General features: G+C 32.8%; 3 protein-coding genes across 4 annotated transcripts; 1 reads left to right on the top strand and 2 right to left on the bottom strand.

Moving 5' to 3' along the window:
* The first annotated feature begins 552 nt into the window (after nucleotides 1–552).
* Nucleotides 553–9,303, top strand: LOC130807868 (uncharacterized). Of its 2 annotated transcripts, none has more exons than XM_057673240.1 (14): nucleotides 553–707; nucleotides 994–1,093; nucleotides 1,184–1,282; nucleotides 1,365–1,449; nucleotides 1,689–1,758; nucleotides 2,692–2,752; nucleotides 2,982–3,035; nucleotides 4,789–4,945; nucleotides 5,038–5,134; nucleotides 6,205–6,314; nucleotides 7,120–7,226; nucleotides 8,740–8,850; nucleotides 8,945–9,057; nucleotides 9,166–9,303. In XM_057673240.1, exons 2-14 carry the CDS (start codon nucleotides 998–1,000, stop codon nucleotides 9,176–9,178), a joined length of 1,173 nt encoding a protein of 390 aa, XP_057529223.1. In that variant the 5' UTR covers nucleotides 553–707; nucleotides 994–997; the 3' UTR covers nucleotides 9,179–9,303. The 2 variants fall into 2 exon arrangements, with proteins under 2 accessions (XP_057529223.1, XP_057529222.1); XM_057673239.1 differs by having other exon boundaries at nucleotides 554–707; nucleotides 928–1,093.
* Nucleotides 9,304–9,958: 655 nt separating this feature from the next.
* On the bottom strand, nucleotides 9,959–12,923 carry LOC130807869 (reticulon-like protein B14). Its single transcript, XM_057673241.1, has 5 exons — nucleotides 12,718–12,923; nucleotides 12,326–12,506; nucleotides 11,381–11,510; nucleotides 10,750–10,819; nucleotides 9,959–10,510 (listed from the first exon to the last, which is right to left on the bottom strand). The coding sequence occupies exons 1-5, from the start codon at nucleotides 12,821–12,823 to the stop codon at nucleotides 10,341–10,343; spliced, it is 657 nt and encodes a 218-aa protein (XP_057529224.1). The 5' UTR covers nucleotides 12,824–12,923; the 3' UTR covers nucleotides 9,959–10,340.
* Nucleotides 12,924–15,032: 2,109 nt separating this feature from the next.
* On the bottom strand, nucleotides 15,033–17,759 carry LOC130808920 (uncharacterized). The gene is made up of 3 exons (XM_057674481.1): nucleotides 17,549–17,759; nucleotides 17,247–17,452; nucleotides 15,033–15,578 (listed from the first exon to the last, which is right to left on the bottom strand). The coding sequence occupies exons 1-3, from the start codon at nucleotides 17,639–17,641 to the stop codon at nucleotides 15,275–15,277; spliced, it is 603 nt and encodes a 200-aa protein (XP_057530464.1). The 5' UTR covers nucleotides 17,642–17,759; the 3' UTR covers nucleotides 15,033–15,274.
* Nucleotides 17,760–19,064: the final 1,305 nt, after the last annotated feature.

Genomic DNA, 19,064 nt, shown 5'->3' on the forward strand with positions numbered 1-19,064 from the left:
CTTACAACAAGGCCTAACCCACTTTTATTTGTCTTTTATAAAACAAAGATTAAAAAATGAGTCTATTTTTTTTATTTTATAGTGGGCTAAATGGACTCCATGCTAAAATGAGAAAACAAGTTTATTTTATCTTATTCCTTGTATTTTCTTTAATTAATTAATAAGGAAATAATATTTCTTACTAAGCAAATATATTATAAAAAGATCATACAAAATTTTTAAAAATAATTAAGTATTAAATCCTAATTGTATTTTACTTCTATGTCATTATGATCCACATGGTCACCTATATCCTAAAATATAAAGGATATGCACAACCGCACAGTTAAGAAATCTCCGGTTAATAACTATATTTGATAGGGGTCAAATACTAAACATTCTACTCAACATGCAAATACTCAATTTACTATGATCCCCACATATTTTCACTATTTTTTTAAAAACGTTTTAACATTAATTATGATTTCTTTTAATATTTTATTAACGTTATGATCAGTACTTTTCCTCTAATTTCAATAAGAAACAAAGAAATTATCTTTTAAACCGCTCACTTAGAACCCATCAAACCAATCAACAATTTCTGCTCCAACTAATCGTAATTTGCCGCACAAAAACATGCCCTTTGTCCTGTCTGATGACTGCAGCCTTCTTGAGTCTTGAACCAATTGTAGTTTTATCAAAGTCACAAGTCACCACCTTCTTCACAGGTGATGTATAATTTTGGTTCCATTTTGTTCTTTCTAATTATTTTTTGCACAATTACACTTGTTCATGTTTACAAATTACTACATGATTTCAATTTTTCATATTCATTTGAGAGTCTGTGCTAACTATACATTTATTGAATTACTAAAATTGAATCGCTACCGTAGAATCTGCGCTAACAATCGATTAATTGAATTGAATTGAATTGAATTACTACTGCAGATTCGCTGCTATAAATTGTTTGGAAGGCATAGTCAAATGAGAATTTGTTTTGATTGAATTATCTAGGTAAATGCTGGCAGATAATCCTATGATGCGAGCATTTATCGAGGCAATCCATTCAACACCTACTCAAGCTGTTCTCTACATCGCCGGCGGTGCTTCGCATGTACTTTTTCTCCTTACAATCTTTACCATGGTGTATGATTTGATAATTTGATAACTAGTTATTTTAACTTTACGATATGTTGAATTTTAGGCTATTGGATGGTTAACATCAATTCCTGGAGCATCTAATACTGTTCTTGAAGCTGTAGTTCCTTACTCTAGGATGTCTATGATCCAATTGTTGGGGAAGGTGTATTTTGTGAATTAATTATTTCATACGTTTTTACCTGGGTGAAAAATTGACCGTGTTTGCTGTTCTTGTTTGTTACCAGATACCAGCACAATTTGCAGATTTGCAAACTGCAGAAGAAATGGCCCTTGTTGCTTATAATCGAGCACTCAAGATATGCAAACCAGGTTAACTAATTTAATTTTTTGATTTCCAATTTTTTAGAATTTTTGTTGAGTCTATATTTTGTTTTTCGGTTGGTTGAATGTAAAACATTGTTGAAAAATGTAATTGGTTTGGGTTTCTCTTTATTATTGTATGTATGTTTTTTTTAATTTGTGGTTACTTAAAAACATCATTGCTTACAAAAAACGGTGCTTGCATGTATTTAGTGTTCTGTAGTTTATTTATTTTACTTTTTATATAGGTTGTCCTGTTCTTGGTGTTGGTTTTACTGGTTCTTTGGCTACAAATCGTCCGAAACAGGGGGATCACAGGTATGTTATTTTTTAGACGATATGGTTTAGCTCATAAATTAGCAGTTTGTTCACTATGATGTTGGTATATTTGCGTATAATCTATGTGCATTTGGTGGAGCCTTTGTTGCAATACTTTGCAATGGGCTACATTCATTGGTGTGAACCTTTGATTTGTTAGCATGGCCTTTAGTGGATGTGGTATGCATTTTTACTATAATTGGCTCATGAATTGAATCATCAAAGTGTGGTTTCTAAATGGTAAACCTATTAGAGCATTCTTGAGTTTGAGCAATAAGAGTATTGAGAAAGCTTTAATGGCCACCAACATGGTATTGGATCCAAAATGTATCTTGCAAATGAGCTATTGGACTACTTTGCCTAAAAGCATGGGTTGGGCACACTTATTCAGAGTGTATTGTAACGTTTTTTTTATGATGATAATGAACGAAATTCAGTCGCGACTGTAACCAAAATCGTATTTTGTATTTTAAGTTATGTAATGAGAGTCGTGGTTGTCAATTGTCAAATAACGGTTGAGGTTATGAGATATCCATTAAACCATCCTAAAATCGATTTTTTATACCTTACGATGTAGTTTGGTAAATTTGAAATCTTTTACAACTCGGTCAATGACAAAATACAACCTTGTTTTTTCATGACTCTGTTTGGTTATCCCATGTCTTCTCAAGGTTGTCTAGTACTCCAAGCTACCTCCTTTTATGAATACATAAGCTTGTTCTCAAAATCTCACTTGCTGCATTTAAGACGGTGAAAAATTACTTTGTTAGCTTGATTTGTTATTGGTATCAAAATCTCACTTGCTATATCTACCTGGAAAATTCAACGGAATTGGGTTGTTTATTATTTGTGCATTGCTTTAAAATGCTTACTAGAAACAATGGGCCCCTCTTTCTATTTTTTTAAATTTAAATGTTTTCTTGTGTCTGCAAGGTTTCACTTATGCACCAGAACATCGAATCGCATTTGGCTTTCTACTGTCACCTTGTCGAAGGTATCATAAGTGAAGTTTTCTTGTATTAATTTGTGTTTTGGTCATGTAGTCAACCCTGGAAGTTCAGATAAAGGATTTGGCATTGTTGTTGTTAGGAGTCATATTCTATAAAGGGTACAAACTCTTAATTTCATTGCAGAATTTTAAAGGACTCTTGATCTAGTTTGTTATGTATATTTTTTTTTATCTTCCTCAAATAAATTATTAAAGACTTCTTCAAATACTGTAGGGACTTCGAACTCGAGAAGAAGAGGAAATTCTTTCTAGTCAGTGTTTGCTCAAGGTACATGTTAAACATCAAATAAGAATGACCTATGTCATATTTCCTTCCATACGAATAAAACTACTTGGTGGGCAAGCAGTAGAGTTCATTTGGTGTGTTCACTCGACAACTTGCCTCTTATTGTGCTTTTGTAGTTTTGTGATGGTCTCATGCATGTTTTTACCAAAAACAAAACCAGACATGATTGTCTGAGTGTGGTCTGCTTGTAGTTTCAAATACGCGCTTATACCTTTTGGATTTTGCATCGTGCTGTATGGATACTTTCCTAGTGAAAATTGATTGGTAATTGTAGCCTGATAAAGCTGAATTAGCCAGTACAAGGCTCTAAAAGCCTATAATAGGTGAGATAACCCAATATAAATATCTTGTGATTTCATCTTCGGTTCTTTATGTAAAAATTCGCCAAAGTGGGCTTAGGTGTCACTGCAGTTCATATTGCAAAACATAATTATAACCTTCTATTTACCTACCAATCTACCATATAAAAAGTGCTGACCGAATGATGAATGGTATTTAGGTATATGTTTAAGGAACCGTTAAAGTTTGTAATTCAAATTTTCAAAGATATATCTCAGATTGTTATCTCCATGTTTTCTAAAAAAATTCTTTTGTGATTTATTATTATTTGGTATTCAAAATGAAATAATTGTGAACAGAAAAATTATTTTTCTCATTCTTTTTTCAAAATATTGGCCAAGCTTTCCATCACAATCTGTGCTGTTTGTTTCTTTTCTACTCTCAACATTGGCTTCTTATACTTTCTCTTTTCTTTCCTCTCTTCCGAAGATCTGATTCACGTGGTGCAGCATCTTGGGTTGAGGATGAAAGGTCATGATCTAGGACAACGAGAGAAACAATATGTTTCTTGTTCTTACACTTTCATCAAATTTCATGATCACCTAACTAATTTAAGACAATATAAAAATTAATGCATATAAAAGAGTATTACCAATGTTCCTTAATCACTAAATGGTGAAGTAACAATTTGACATCGGCTCATGACATAAGATGTGACAGTTTTTTACGCTAATTTCAGTAAACTACTGCATCAAGGCACTGATGCATAGCCGAAACAGAACTATAATTTATAAGGACCAAAGACCGCACATGGTCCTAGTCCGGTCCAACCCTTAATTTTATAGGTCTGATCTGGGTTTTTGATTAAAGTATATTTTTTTAAAAAAGGGTAAATTTGTCAAAACTTGTTAAAGTTGGATCGGCTAATACCTTTAATAATTTTTCCAGCAAATTCTTCGACAGATTTTAAATGAAAAAGAATCACAGAAGTAATTCTATCAAACAAATTTACAAACAATTTACAAAAAGTCCAATCTTGGTGCAATTTATATGCATCTAGTCATCCATAATATAAATGTACTAAATATTCCTCATAATTAGTGTATATACTAAATAATCAAGTTGGAATTGTTTTAGATTACGAGAACAGGCAACCTCTCTATAATAGCTCAAAGTTATCACCTCAAAATCCTTGGCTTCCTCAATTTGTTTTTCAGGTAGAAATCATAAATTGCTCTAAACGCCAATAAAAACTGACCGAGATTAAATGTGGGAGCCTTTAGAGGTAGAATTTAATGTGTGGACAAGGAGTGTCTGGACAAGAGGTTTTGGGCTATATTTCGTTTTTGGTGGTGCTCTTATATTACAGGTTTTATATGCAAATACATGGAATTCTTTTTTGTTAATGGTATGTAGACAAGTAGTGCTGCTTCCCTCATTGGACATTTAATGACAGGCAATTGGTGATGCTAGTAAAGCTCCTGTAGGCTTTGCTTCAGAGTTGAACACATTGGATGTATCTACTGAAACTGAAAAGTTGTTTAGTGAAGACGAGGAGTTAGAACAACTTTTACATGGGAAAATATGTTTCAAGGTTTACCCTTTTATAAGTGGTATGGCAACTCTGGTAGAATCAAGGTGCACTATGTACTGATATTGCAAGTAATTTTTCTCTGCCTTTTGTAATTAGTTGTAATTATTTCAGGGGGACTGCCCTTGAGTGCAGAAAGAAAGATAATACTTCCAGGTTCATTCAATCCTTTGCATGAAGGTCATTTACGGCTAATGGAAGTCACAAGCAGGTAGACATAATGTAGTTATATTGTGGATGTTGGCGTCCTTGATTGTTCTTTTAACGCTGCTAACAATCATTTGTGGGACTGTCAAAAAGTTCTACTTACTCCACTCTCCCCCCTTTTCCCTTTTACCCTCTTTTTCTTATTCTTTTAGTTATTTAAAAACCTCAATAAATTAGAGGCAAATAACATTATAAAAAATGGAAGGTAAAAGAAAATCTTTACTGGAAAATTTAAGGCGAAATGGGGGTGCACCCCCGGTGGTGGAGTAATGAATCTCCAATCAGCCGCTTGAGCATCTCCAAATACTCGTGTTGAACTTTTTGACAGTACCAGCATCCATATAGTAAGTAGTGAGTAAGGAGGGGGTATTTGATATAACTCATCTGGGCCGCTCAGCTTTGTGAATGGCTGCAAATTGTATGATTAAACTGGGTTTGGCCTATTTTGTTCCCTATTTAGAAATGTTATGGGGCTTCTTCATAGAGTAAAAACAAGGTTGCATCGCATCGTATCGGCCGCATTGTAAAGGTTTTCAAAATAAACAAACCGATTCTTCCCCGTTGTAAAGGTGTAAAAAACCGCGTTTTGGGCCGCATCAACGGATATCTTATGGTTTCGACCGATATTTAGGCGATATGATAACCGCATCACTCCCGTTACCGTATTAGCATTCCGTTACCGCATTTTTACTCTGTGGGCTTCTTTGCTTATCCATAAACCATATCTAATAAATTCAGTCTATCAGCTTTAATCACCTCGAGTATTCTGATTGTTACACTCACCTGATTGGGTTGGTTGAATTTGGAGTCAATTTAATCATTCTGCTCACTTTCATTTTGAGTTTAAGTTCTTTCTACTGTATTAGCTGTTATGTATCTTAGTAAAATGTCTGAAAATCATTTGCCGTGCTTTTTCTGTTCACTTTCATTTTGTATTCAAGTTCTTTCTACTGTATTATCTGTTGTGTATCTCAGTAAAATGTCTGAAAGTCATTTGCTGTGTTGGAAGATTTCTTATGCATTCCGTTCAAAAGGACTTGTTACTCTTCACTTATATTTGCTACTAATGCACAGCTTGTTAGGAAATGGTTATCCATGCTTTGAGCTTTCGGCAGTCAATGCTGATAAGCCACCTCTAACAATATCCCAGATTAAGGAGCGTGTAAAGCAATTTGAGAAAGCTGGTGAGAGTTATTTGATACTCCTTTGTTTATGGATGTTTTTAGATTTTTTGCTCCATTTGCAATAATTGTAGTGATATGTAGAAGAGTTTTGGATGTCCAACAAACCAATGTGGCATTTACAAAAAACTTCTCTCAAGGATCACTAAAATACTTCTCAAGGTTTTATGGCTTTTACCGAGTTCTGAAATGTCTTGGTCTTCTGTTGGCATTATCAGGTTTTATGAGCTCTAAAATTTTCTTGTGCGAGCTAAGATGGTAGGCAGAGAGTATATTTTTACTTTTGACTTCCAGCTGATATTGGACATGGTAACTGATCAAAGTGCTTGAAGGCATCTTGGTCTGTGTTCTGTCATTCATACCCTTGAACTAAATATGTGAAGTTATGAGTGATCAGTGATGCAGCACGATGTATGTCCTCATCTTTTTCTTGGTGAATAAAAAGAACCTATAATTTGAGCATCAAGACAGTAGCAGAATAAGCATACGTATCAAGCCTGAAAACAAATTCTGTATGAAACACAAGTGATGAACTTTTCTAGTACTTCTCTGTCGTCTGAGCATTGTTTCCTATTGCTCTTCTATAGATTGTATAGATTGCAACTTGGAATAGAAGGGAAAAGTAAGGTGTACGGGCCTATTGGGTTAATCAAGAATTTGTCAAATTTTCTTTCATGCAGCGAATGATATGCAATCTGATGAGTATTATTTTGGTTTCTTAATCTTTTTGCATCTTCCAGATGCTTGTAATATTTTTTTAGTGTATCTATTAGCTGTGACTGATACTGAATGGTGGCTGTATTGACAGGTAAAACAATAATAATATCAAACCAGCCCTATTTTTATAAAAAGGCAGAGCTTTTCCCTGGGAGTGCTTTTGTAATTGGTGCCGATACTGTGATCAGGCTTATTAATGTAAGATATCTTGCTACGCTTGAAAACATTTTATATTTGCTGGATTTTGAGACTACTATTTGTCTTTGCTGTGCTCTAGCTAGATGTCCAAGTTAAGTTTTCTTCTATGATGCATATATACCCATTATTTGATTTACTGCTGATATTGGTGGCTCATGGCTGATATAGTTTGCCCAAGAGTTGACACAGTTATGGACTTGTGGTTTATAGTACCTTGATAATTGTGTGTTCTTTTTTTTCCTTGTTTTCTGTTACATTGCAATCTACACTAGATATCTTATACTAAAGATACAGACTTATTGGCCGAGTCTCAAGATTTTAGTCTTTGGCTTCTTGTAATGATGTCATCCTAAGTCCTAAGACATCATTCTGTTACTGAACTAAGTTTGTCTGTTTCTGTTGGGTAAAGTCTGATATTGTGCTTCTAGTAATAAGGGACTAAAATCACCAAGTCAAGTACTTGAATGTGTTTGGCTATAAATGAAGTACTTTCAAGTGTCCAATACTCATTATCAGAATACTCATTTGGTGATTTGGGAAAACATGTGAGCTTTCTTTTGGTGATTTAAAAAAAAAAACTCATCAGGAGGGAGGAAGCATCAAATAAGTGACACTTGTCTCTTTGCAGTCATAGAATCCGAGTATCACAAGCTTGCATATGTGGGGCTTTACACTTTGAACATAACTCATGCCTGCATTGACATTGTATGTTCAGCAATGTCATGAATGCTGTTACTTTTTGTTACTCGTGTCACAATAAACATGGACAATAATTTATATCGACTTAATGCTATGTTTGAAATTGATAATTTTCATTTGGAAATCCTTAATTGTCTCATATTTAGTGTTTAACAAATAAAAAAAAATCAAATTTGAATTTGAGTCAATTTTACCATTGTTTTAAAAATACTCAAAGTTTAACAAAAAAAAAAATTCAGATTTGTTTTCGAATCAGGCATTAATTACTTGTAAACTGTGAAGTAGTGGAAGACTTTATAATATAACAGTACATTTGGTGGGGAGAATTCGGAAGGAAGTGAAAGGAAAAATGCACTTCCCAATGTTTGGTCAAAATGATTATGTGGGAATTTATTGGAAATCATGGGAAAAGAATACTAAGAAAATCTGTACTTTTCTTTCTTCCCAAGATTGGAGGGATTTGGCTTGAACGAACGCTTAGCTATTTTGCCGATTTTCCTCCTTCCAATCATTTCCTTTACTAATAAAGAAATAAACGTTTGGATCCTTTCAAATTTACACGTCAAACCAAACAATGGAAACTGTAAATTATAATTATTTTCTTTTCTCTTTTCTTGCTTTCTTTTCTTCTCTTCTCTTCCTCTGTTTCTTAATTGATAAAAAATGTCAAACGAACTATGCGGGTTTATTAGGAACTATCTCTCTGTTATGTTTACGGGATGGTTACATTTCTAAAAGATGGCTTTTGTTGGGCCATTGGAGAAATGAAATATATCTTGACTCATGTTCAATATATATTTTTCTGACTTTACAGCCAAAGTACTATGATGGAAGTTATAACAGGATGATAGAGGTACTCCTTCAATGCAAAAGCACCGGGTGTACATTTATTGTTGGTGGCCGAAATGTAGATGGTGTTTTCAAGGTATCCGATTCTTCTAATGCGGGATGTGTGCTTACACTCATATTTTCATCTCGTTTTGCAATATCACGTTTGAATCTGGCGTACATCTCTGCAGGTACTTGAAGATATTGATATCCCCGATGTTTTAAAAGACATGTTCATCCCTATACCAGCTGACAAGTTCCGCATGGACATATCCTCTACAGATATTAGACGAAGCCTTGGAATGTGAGTGCCACTTTGATTTTCTTCTCAAGATTGTTTTGTCTTTTTTTTTTTTTTTTTTTTAGGTGCATAGATTGTTAATAGACATGGAGATTCTTAACATTTTCACAGGATATATTTATAAAATGTGGAATTCCAAAAATCTTTTCCCCACCTAGAGAGCTTTCGAGTTTGATTTTTGGTCGTACACCTGAAATCTATTTACTGTACGGATGAGTATGCTATTGAAACGTATAGTCTTTTCTGAAATTTCATTGCCTGAATATACATCATCTTCTTGTGTTATTGCTTTACTAGTACTATCGTAGTATCGCTCCCTCGGTGAAAGTTCCAATACTGAATTGCCCAAGTCGGCAACTTCCAAATCTCATCATGCTTATACTCCCTCTATTTGGTCTTCACTGTGGTTTTTGAATCTTTAATGATTTATGATGTTGCAATTGTCTTGATAACACTTACAAAATGTAAATATATTTTCGTGATTCGAAAGATTAAAACGATGTGATCTCTGTTGACTGGCAAAAACTACGCTTCAAGTGATTTTTGGAAGTGGGTCGTGGCTGACCTTCCCCAAGGTAGTTGTACCTATGCTCTCATGCACACACACTCTACAACACTCTTGGCTTGGGCATCAGCAAAAGGTTTCTCGGAAACCACCTCCATGGTTGTATCAGTTTTTTTGTAGGTGAAAAACACTAATGGAAGAAGCCAAAACACCCTATAGAATCAGGAAACGAGCACTCTAGTAGCCCTTCCTTTCATCCACAATGATACATTCCTATCACTATCTTCATGAGATTGTGCTAGCCCCCTAGTGCGAACAATCCTACATCGTCAAGTCATACATTAGGGTAATTGTGTACATTAGCGATACATAGAAAACCAAAGTTGATTTTGAATCAGATATTATTTCGCTCTTCACAAACCTTAGCCTCTTTAAATTACATATGACATTAGGTTCGAAATTCACTCCTTCATTCAAGAAAGAAATAACCCATAAGTTTAAACATTAGGTTAGCAATTCACTCCTTCATTCAAGAAACAAATAACCCATAAGTTTAAACATTAGGTTAGCAATTCACTCCTTCATTCAAGAAACAAATAACCCATAAGCTTAAACTTCTTATTATAGTAGTAAAAAATATATTGAATGTTCACTTTTGTTTAACTTGTTGTGATATAGAAGACTGATCATGGATAGTTGAAATTCCATATGGAGTCTGGAGCCACTCTCTTAAGTGAGTTTGATGCCTATTGTAAGCAATGAATTCCAAAGTGTGATAATATTACATGTATTTCTTCTCCTTGACAGGGCCTCTAGGGATTTTACTGATAAATTTACTGTCCAACTTATTGTATATTCTCTTCATATCTCGTTTCCCTTGAGTAGCGATGTAGGTCACCTCTCTCTCGTATTGTTCATATAGAACCGGAATAGTGATCAAGCAGAGAAAGCCTGTAGCAAGCACTACACCGTTATAATGAAACCATTTCGTAGTGATAGTGTAATTATTATGGAAACTCAACCATCAACTTAAGCTTTTGATTGAATATATTTCTTTACATGATTGTCACAAGCTCATGTTATAGATTCGCATCTCATCTGATATGAGGGGGTGTGAGTGATTGGGTGAGTTGATTTCTTGATGTATAGATATAATGAATTTGATTTTCCGATGAATATGTTTAACTTACCAACATACAATACGTTGAGAGCGCTCGAGTAGCTTCCCAAAATGGATAACAACCAAAGAGACGCAAGGGCCTGAAAACGATGTAGAAACTTGCATGATAAATGTGGGGTGTTGATATTTCTTTGTGAAGCTAAATGCACGGTATTTATTTAGCCAAACTCAAAATGTGAACCTCCTGATCATTTGATACTTCATTCGTCTCTCTGAATATGCCACATTTCTTTATTTGAAAAGGAACTATATTACTTTTTTTAATCACATCCACACATTTCAATTTTCTTTTAATATCATTCACATAATTTAATTTCTGTAATAGTTTATCGTCTAATTTCCATCTTTTCTTAAAAACTTCATTTGCAATCATGCAAATTCATGGAGTGAGAGTTTTAATGGGAAATTGTACAACTTGGGTTTGGCATAAAAATATAGAAGTATAATATATTTTGGAGTGCCAAATTGATTGGTAAGGATAAACATCAAAACATGGACATTGCTTTGTCTATCTACCAGGTAAACAACTTATTACTAATATACCTTAATAAATTGTAAAATCTAACGCACAACAAAAAATATATTAATAGCGTGTAGTTTATCCACTAAGTTTTTTCGAGGTAAACATTAATTTTACATACCCCAAAGAAGCGTGCGCTTTCCTGTCCACATGAAATCCTGTAAAATATAGTAAGCAGATAGTTTATTCTTGATTGTATGTATCTCGCTGTTGTTTCTGATACTTGAATGTCATTTATCGTTGGAACCCTCCTGCAAATTTCAGATTCATATTAACAGATGTTTAACAACGATCAAAAGCAAATAATTACGTCTAATCAAGGGCGAATTTGAAATATTGGTTTAAAGTGGATTGAACACTCATCTTTGCACGTGTATTGAACTACTTTGGTTTTTATCTTTGTGTGTTATATGTTACACAATTTGATACAAATAAAGTTTTTAATCAAAAGACTCAAGTTATAGCCTAATAGAGCTAAGCAAAACTATCTGATGATTCGATTCGATATCTGATTCAAATTTTCATTCAGATCAAATGTCCGACAAAAATTTAGATGTCAAATAAATATCAGATATGGGATCTTTATAAAAATATATTTAAAAAAAAAATTATTTTGACTAAATTTAAATATGGTATATCGAATATATCAAATATGGTATATCGAATATCCAATTAAATTAAAATTTTATTGGATATTTTGGATATCCAAATCAATTTGGACTGGATGTTAGGATAACTGATATGTTAGTTTTTGAATATCCAATCCACTATTTCCAGAGATTTATAGTAAAATTAGGTGCTAAACAAATGAAAAAGATCCATTTATAACCATCTTTTCATATTATGAAGGAAAAGCAAACACATTATTGATCGCTTTGACTATAGGTTAAGTAAAGCAAAAAAATGAATTTATATTTCAAATAAGTAATATAAAATACTGTTCTGATTCATTAAAATTACAATATTATGCAAATCTATGTAAAATTTTAAGAAAAAAATATTGCAGTCTCAATAAAACATGAAGAGTAGTATATATATAACTCGTAAAAGTAAATAAATACTTTACCATTTAAAGAAAGTGGCTCCTTGAATGGAGATAAAAAGGATGAGCATGAACGTCATTAGAAGGTAACATAAAACAGTGATGAAATGAATTTCAACCACCACAAATAGAAACCATATCATGGAAAAACCAGCCAAGATTGTTGTTGTTAAGGCTTTATTCCTCCACAACAATACATCAGCAACTGCAAATATAATTCAAACGACAAACATATTATTTATCCTAATGCCATTATCTAATCGACTAAGTAGTGTTTAGGAAATTAAATAAACAAAATCCTATTCTTGTTAGTGATTTTTGATTGATCACTGAATACTAATCATTAGTACCAACCATAACGTGCAATTTAGTGAGAATAATTTCACATAAATAAAAAGGCGGAGAGGAAATGATACCCTTGCGGCCACCTAAATAAGAATGCAAGGGCTTGTTTCTGCGGAAAAACATAGATGGTTGTGATGAGCCGGAAGCTTGTTCATTAAAGTCCGAGTAGATAGGCATGGTCGCGGGCTATACAAATGAATGCTCTTGTTTTGTTTGTTAGTTATTAAAAAGAATTGAAGAAACGGAGGACAATACTTAATAGTTGCACGTACAGTTTTAAGAGTATGGCCCGCTAAAAATCTTAATTATAGAATGATTAGTATGATGATGCTTAATATAAGGTAGGGTGTTCTAAACTTGATATCAAAGAAAGCTATTCCTAAAACAAGAATAAGCAAGGTATGGCTTTGTCATGCCTTAGACGATTGCTTCACATGCTCTTCCTCCTATGTACTATTATCTTGTCTTAATTTTTTTGTCAATGAAATTAATATCATTAATTCATTATTATGCTTATGACTTTTTTTATTGGCTTTAGTTTATATTGGTTTACTATTTAACAGAGGCGAATTCAAATTAAAATCTTTGATTAGAACCTAATAGCCTAACGAAATGTATTGATATTATTTTTTTCTTAAATCAATTTACAACTAAAAAAATATTTTTATTAAAAATGGTAGGGCCAAGGCCCCATCTTCTACCTTGGGTCCCCCAATGTTTACAAATTGTTGTAATGCCCTTTAGAAATTTATGATATTATGTAGCATATATGAATTTGTTGCAAACTTGCAATTAATGTGTTATATATATCACATTAAGTATTTATTGCAATTGGTGTCTTATCACTTATGCAGCATACATGTGTTTGTAAGTTTATATATATTTTGGCTTTCTAGTTGTTTTCTTTTCAGCTTTTTACTAAGTTATAGAGCATTCATATGGTCAATGGGATCAAATTAACAAATAAGCTCATGATGTAGAGCTTTTATTGATACCCCTACTTAATAATGATTATTATTGTATTACCTGTTATTTTAATTAAAAATTGGAATGAAAGCGTTTAATTGCTGACTTTAATTCATTTTTTAAAAATTAATTATTTAGTCTACTAGCTTAATTAGTAAAGCATAGTGAAAATAAACAACGGATGTTCATGATATCTCTTTGGAGGAGTTCTGATATGGTTTGTCAGTCACCTTCTCTTATAAACTCTGCTCTATGTGAGATCTATTAGGTATGATGGTATGATATGATATAGATGTAGATACAAACTTTGTATTAGGTATATAGTAAGTTGATTCAATCCATATCAACATCATTAAAATAATATTATCATATGTAAATTGTAAAGTATGTTACATTACGTGTCAATTCAATTTATTGGAATTGACATTGAAGGATGAGATGGAATTTGTTAGACATTTGGAAATTGTAAATAAAACAAGCAAAGAAGGGTGAAAATGAGCTCATGCTTGTTTGAGCATGCATAATGTTTTTGGATATGTATGTATATAGAAGTGAGGTTAACAAATACATGTGGAGGGTGTACAATACTATTATATAGGGCATAACTTCCATTTTGAGTTTATGTGGAATTTAGATTGTTTGGTTGCAAATTAATTCCTTTAGAATTTTTAGTTTTCAGAAATTCTTTTTGTAGTACTTGTTTGGATAATATAATGTGTCAATTGTAATTTCTCATGTTCATCCAAATAAAAAAAAATTGTTTTCTAGGAATTTAACCAAGAAATTAATCTCCAAGGAATAGAAATTTCCATTGAAATCTAATTCTTATGTCTACCAAATGAATGTATACCACTATTCAAAAGATATGATTTTTCGCTCCTGAGGTAAACTAGCTTTTTAGTTTTGTTTATCTCAAAAAATTCAAATCCTAGTAAGTAGCATGCTCTGAGTTCTTCTCATAATAAACTTTGATTCCTTAAGTGAGTTCGCATTTTAATTTTATTCATCTCAAAGAACTCAAATCCTAGCATACTCTGATATCTTCACGATAAAAAACTTAAACATAAATGATGATGATTCAAATTAAAATTATTGAATCTTGGGTCTAATTCGGGTCTAGTCAAATTCAAGTTGCAACTTAAATCCTTTGAATCAAGAGATTAGATTAGACCTTTTAGGGGATTTGCAACAAACTCGAAATTTAAATGTACACCACACAGAAAAACAGACTATGGAAACTTTAAATTGGGAGGGTTGAATCGAGTAGTGTTGGGAGTTCAATCGTTTATTAAGAACAATCAAAGGCGATCACCCAAAAGATGCTTGTGTATTACTTTGTGGCATTTGCATTCGATATCCAGAGAAAGCACACGAAAGCACAGACGAAGAGGCGGGATTTCAGAAGCCCAACAGCAGAAAAAGAGTCCAACGATCCATTAAAAGATTAATATACAGCTTTAGTACATGAATAAACACAACAATCTACTTCATTATGTATATAGATATCAATTGTTGAACCAACTTATATCATGACATACATAGATATATATGTATATATCAGCACATATTACTAGAAAGTCATTTCTGACTTCGTTTAGAACCTTGTGTAATCAATTGTACAGTCAAAACTGTGTCGATTACCAAAACCCGATCATAGGAACATTACGGCTTGCTGAAATCACCTGTCTGATGTTGGGGCGGCTGAGTCGTATCTGAGACTGTCATTCCAATACCTTCATTCCGATGCCTCTGCCAACCACCAGTGTCAGCCTTGGAATGGATCCAGTAGTAGACGACAGACCCAACCATCGACAGCAATGTCAGTGCAGCTGCTGCAGCAAAAACTCCCTTGCGGAGGGTAGCACAAGATATACTTTCTCCACCAAAGACACCTCGGTACTTCGTGTGATATGCATTTCTTGCTGAACCCGCAACCAAACATGCTTCTGCACCCAGGAAGGTCACCCTGAAATGCAATTCGAGAGAGTACTTGAGCAGTGTAACATGATTCGCTAGCTAATCACTTTTTAAATTTGCAATTCGCTCAAATTTGCCCAAGAATAACCCAAAATCGATCATAATTCGCTTTTTTCGATTCGCGATTTGCGAGGATATTAGCGAAAACATGTGACATTGTACTCGAGTAACGAATGAGAGGCATCAAGGTACCAGTTAAAAAAACTCCAGATCTTAGATACTATATTAGTGTATAATATAGACTACAGAAAGCAAATACATAGACTAGAGGAACCTAATTAATCATCTCCAACTACTCACTGGACATACAGCCATCCATGAAAGGGGCCAGCCCACCGAGCAGTGCTGATTAGTTTTTTGGCAGTGCTCTAACCATCATCTATAACTAAGCCTGACTACTTTCCATATTCATACTACCACAAAACAGTTGCGGGAGAGCATAATTTGCTTCATTTCAGTTACTACAGAGATTTATCGTTAGTGAATACTGGCTACATGCAGTTCATTACAGATCAAATTACATTCTCAATAGTAGTAAACTCTAACAGACAGAAACTTTGAAATTCAGCAACAAAGACAGCCGAGTTGCTCAACTTACGTTAAGAGAGAGTCACAGAGGAGTTGTATGTTTATAAAAATCGCTCATTCTATCTTCTGTGATCAAATTGAAAGCTTGCTAATAACCCCAAGCAACGTTTGCTTTTTCACGTGGTCCAATACACTAATTCAATCCTTAAATATCTTTAATTATGTATAATAAAAAATTATAAAAATTTAATATTAATAATATTTGCAATGAGACGAATCAAAGAAGATCCACTTGACTATGTTTTAACTCAAAGATTAAAAACTAAACACAAATTAAGGATGACAAATGGATAGTGTCATTTTTCTAGTGTTACAACTAATTTGAAACGGAGGAAGTATCCTATAGTCAGAGGATAGGTCACCGAATACTTCATAACACTACAGAAACCAAGAATGCTGGACTAAATCCAAAAGCTTTAAAATAGGAAAACAGAATCAGAGTTTAAAATGCTTAGGAAATTATTATTCCCTCCCCTTCCTCTCCCTTCCCTTTTCCTTTCTTTTCTAGCTCTCTTAAATTCATATCCAAATACAACATTAGGAAAATACAGCACAAACAGCACTTATTAGCAATATGATAACAAAAGCCATTCCAGAAAATTCTGATTCTACCAACTCACAAAACAAACCAAAAAACCAGCATCCAACTGGTACTTGCCTAACAAAGCCATATTTGGTTCTTATAGTTAAGAAACAAAAAATAACACTATCAAATTTCATTTTCCTAACTTAGCATCCCAGTCAAAAACTGAAGATGGGCATTACACATTACATCAAGAAATCAAAACAACTTCCTAATTAAGTCATATACAACCACTTCAAAAGACAATTATAGCAAAGTCCACAACAGAATCTCAAAGATAAACACAATAATTATCATTGTCATCAGGATAATAATACATAAGGCGTGCAGAATACTCACCTCTGCATCTCCTGAACTAACTCGACTACCATTCTTTTGTTTTATTAGTTAGGTTTTTAATGAGATGACCTAGACCATGTCCTATATTCCCTGTGGTTACTACTAGTAAATTAATTCAGAAAAACAAAAAGAAAAAAAAAAGCTTACCATGAAAAGATGAAGAAAAAAATAGCCCAAGTAGTGGAACCACCATTAACAAGACCTTTCCCAAAACAAAAACACTTAGTAACTCCATTAATCAACAAATGACTAATAAGAAGCAATCCAAACGCAGCTAATCCGTACAAAGTCGAAGCGTCTGAATCGTATTTGCAGTACGTACGCTCGTCATACTGGTCTGGAACTACTTGTGCCTAAATTATCCATCAAACAAAACAACATAAAATCAATTTCCCAACAAGAAAAAATGAGTTAAGAGGAGAAAGAAAGAGGTGTTTTGTTTTGTTTACCGTGCTACGACGTCGTTCAGCGCCAACAGCAAAGACGAAAGCAATGAGATGAAGAGCAATGACTATGGCGAAAATGGAGACAGAAACCGCCATTATTGTTCGTCTTCAGTTTGAGTGAGCTGGGGTTTCTTTTGATTTGTGCTCTCTTTTCTACTCAACTCAACTTGATGATTAAACTACTGTTACTTGAGTTACTACTTTTTGACTCTTTTCTTTTCTTGCCTTTATTTTATACTACTTCTCCTAAGTAGCTCAACTCTAGTGTAATTCAATCATTATTATATTTTATTTTTATAAATAAATTAAATTGATATTATATTTAAATATACTTCCTCCGTTCCATAATACCCGCTACATTTTCTATTTTTAGCAATTTCATATTACTTGATACATTATCGTTTTTAGTAAAAAAAACAATCATTTAAAGTTTTACCTACCCTTATTTTTATCCTACTCTATACTCTATAATAAAATACTATAGTATACTCTATAAAGTAACCTAACAACCTATTTTTCCTTTTTCTTTTTCAATTAACAATAATAAAATATCATACTCTATAAAGTAAACAATCAGCTACAGTGTAAGTCAATCACTTTTCTTAATACCCGTGCCCATGCAAGTATAGCGACTAAAACGGAACGGAGGAAGTATATAGGGAGTGAAAAGTGATATTTCTATTTTTTTTTAAGAAAATGTTGATATCTGGTAATAAATTAACAAATAATTAATTATGTTGTTAAAATTATAAGTGTTAAAATGTATGAATAAGATTAAAATAAAGTGGCGAGTTAATACTTATAGAAATAATGTAAAATAAGAAGGATAATTCAAAATGAAAAATAAAGTTAAATAAGAAGGGGTAGAGGAAGTACTCACTCTCATCCTTTTTAGTTTCTAGTATATAATTTTATTTACATAGATGTCAATATACTAATTTTAATTTTAATTTTTGTAAGTTAAACTAATTTCGAAATTTTTTATTCATTAGAGGGGTTTAGTAAACATTTGCTATGTTTGTAAAATTTTCACATGATCAATAGAATAAATAAGAATACCAAATAAACATCTCTCCTCCTACTAAGTATACTTCATATTTTTAGGCACGACAAAATGACATTACAATTACGATGTGTTATATACACATGTTATGTATTAGTTCTAGGCATAGTTGATTCAATTGTTTATTTTAAAGAGTTAAAGACTTCAATACATAATTAATCACATCGTCTTTTTTTTATGAGACCATCTCATCATGAAATAAGTCCATACAAAAATTTATTATGTTAAAAGTTTCTATTATTAAGTTATTTAATCCAAGTATAAGACACGTCTCACTGTAAGACCGTCTCATACAAGAATTTGTATTAATCATGATAACCTATCTTAGTCAACCTATTTAATAGTAATTGTAAACATATATAATTTAGACTTTGACTAATCATAATTGACCAATTTCACAGTAATAATCATGATTTAAACATTTACTAAACATATTTAATCTGATTAATGCTAGTT

This window comes from Amaranthus tricolor, chromosome 3 (genome assembly GCF_026212465.1).
Source record: "Amaranthus tricolor cultivar Red isolate AtriRed21 chromosome 3, ASM2621246v1, whole genome shotgun sequence".
NCBI lineage: Eukaryota > Viridiplantae > Streptophyta > Magnoliopsida > Caryophyllales > Amaranthaceae > Amaranthus > Amaranthus tricolor.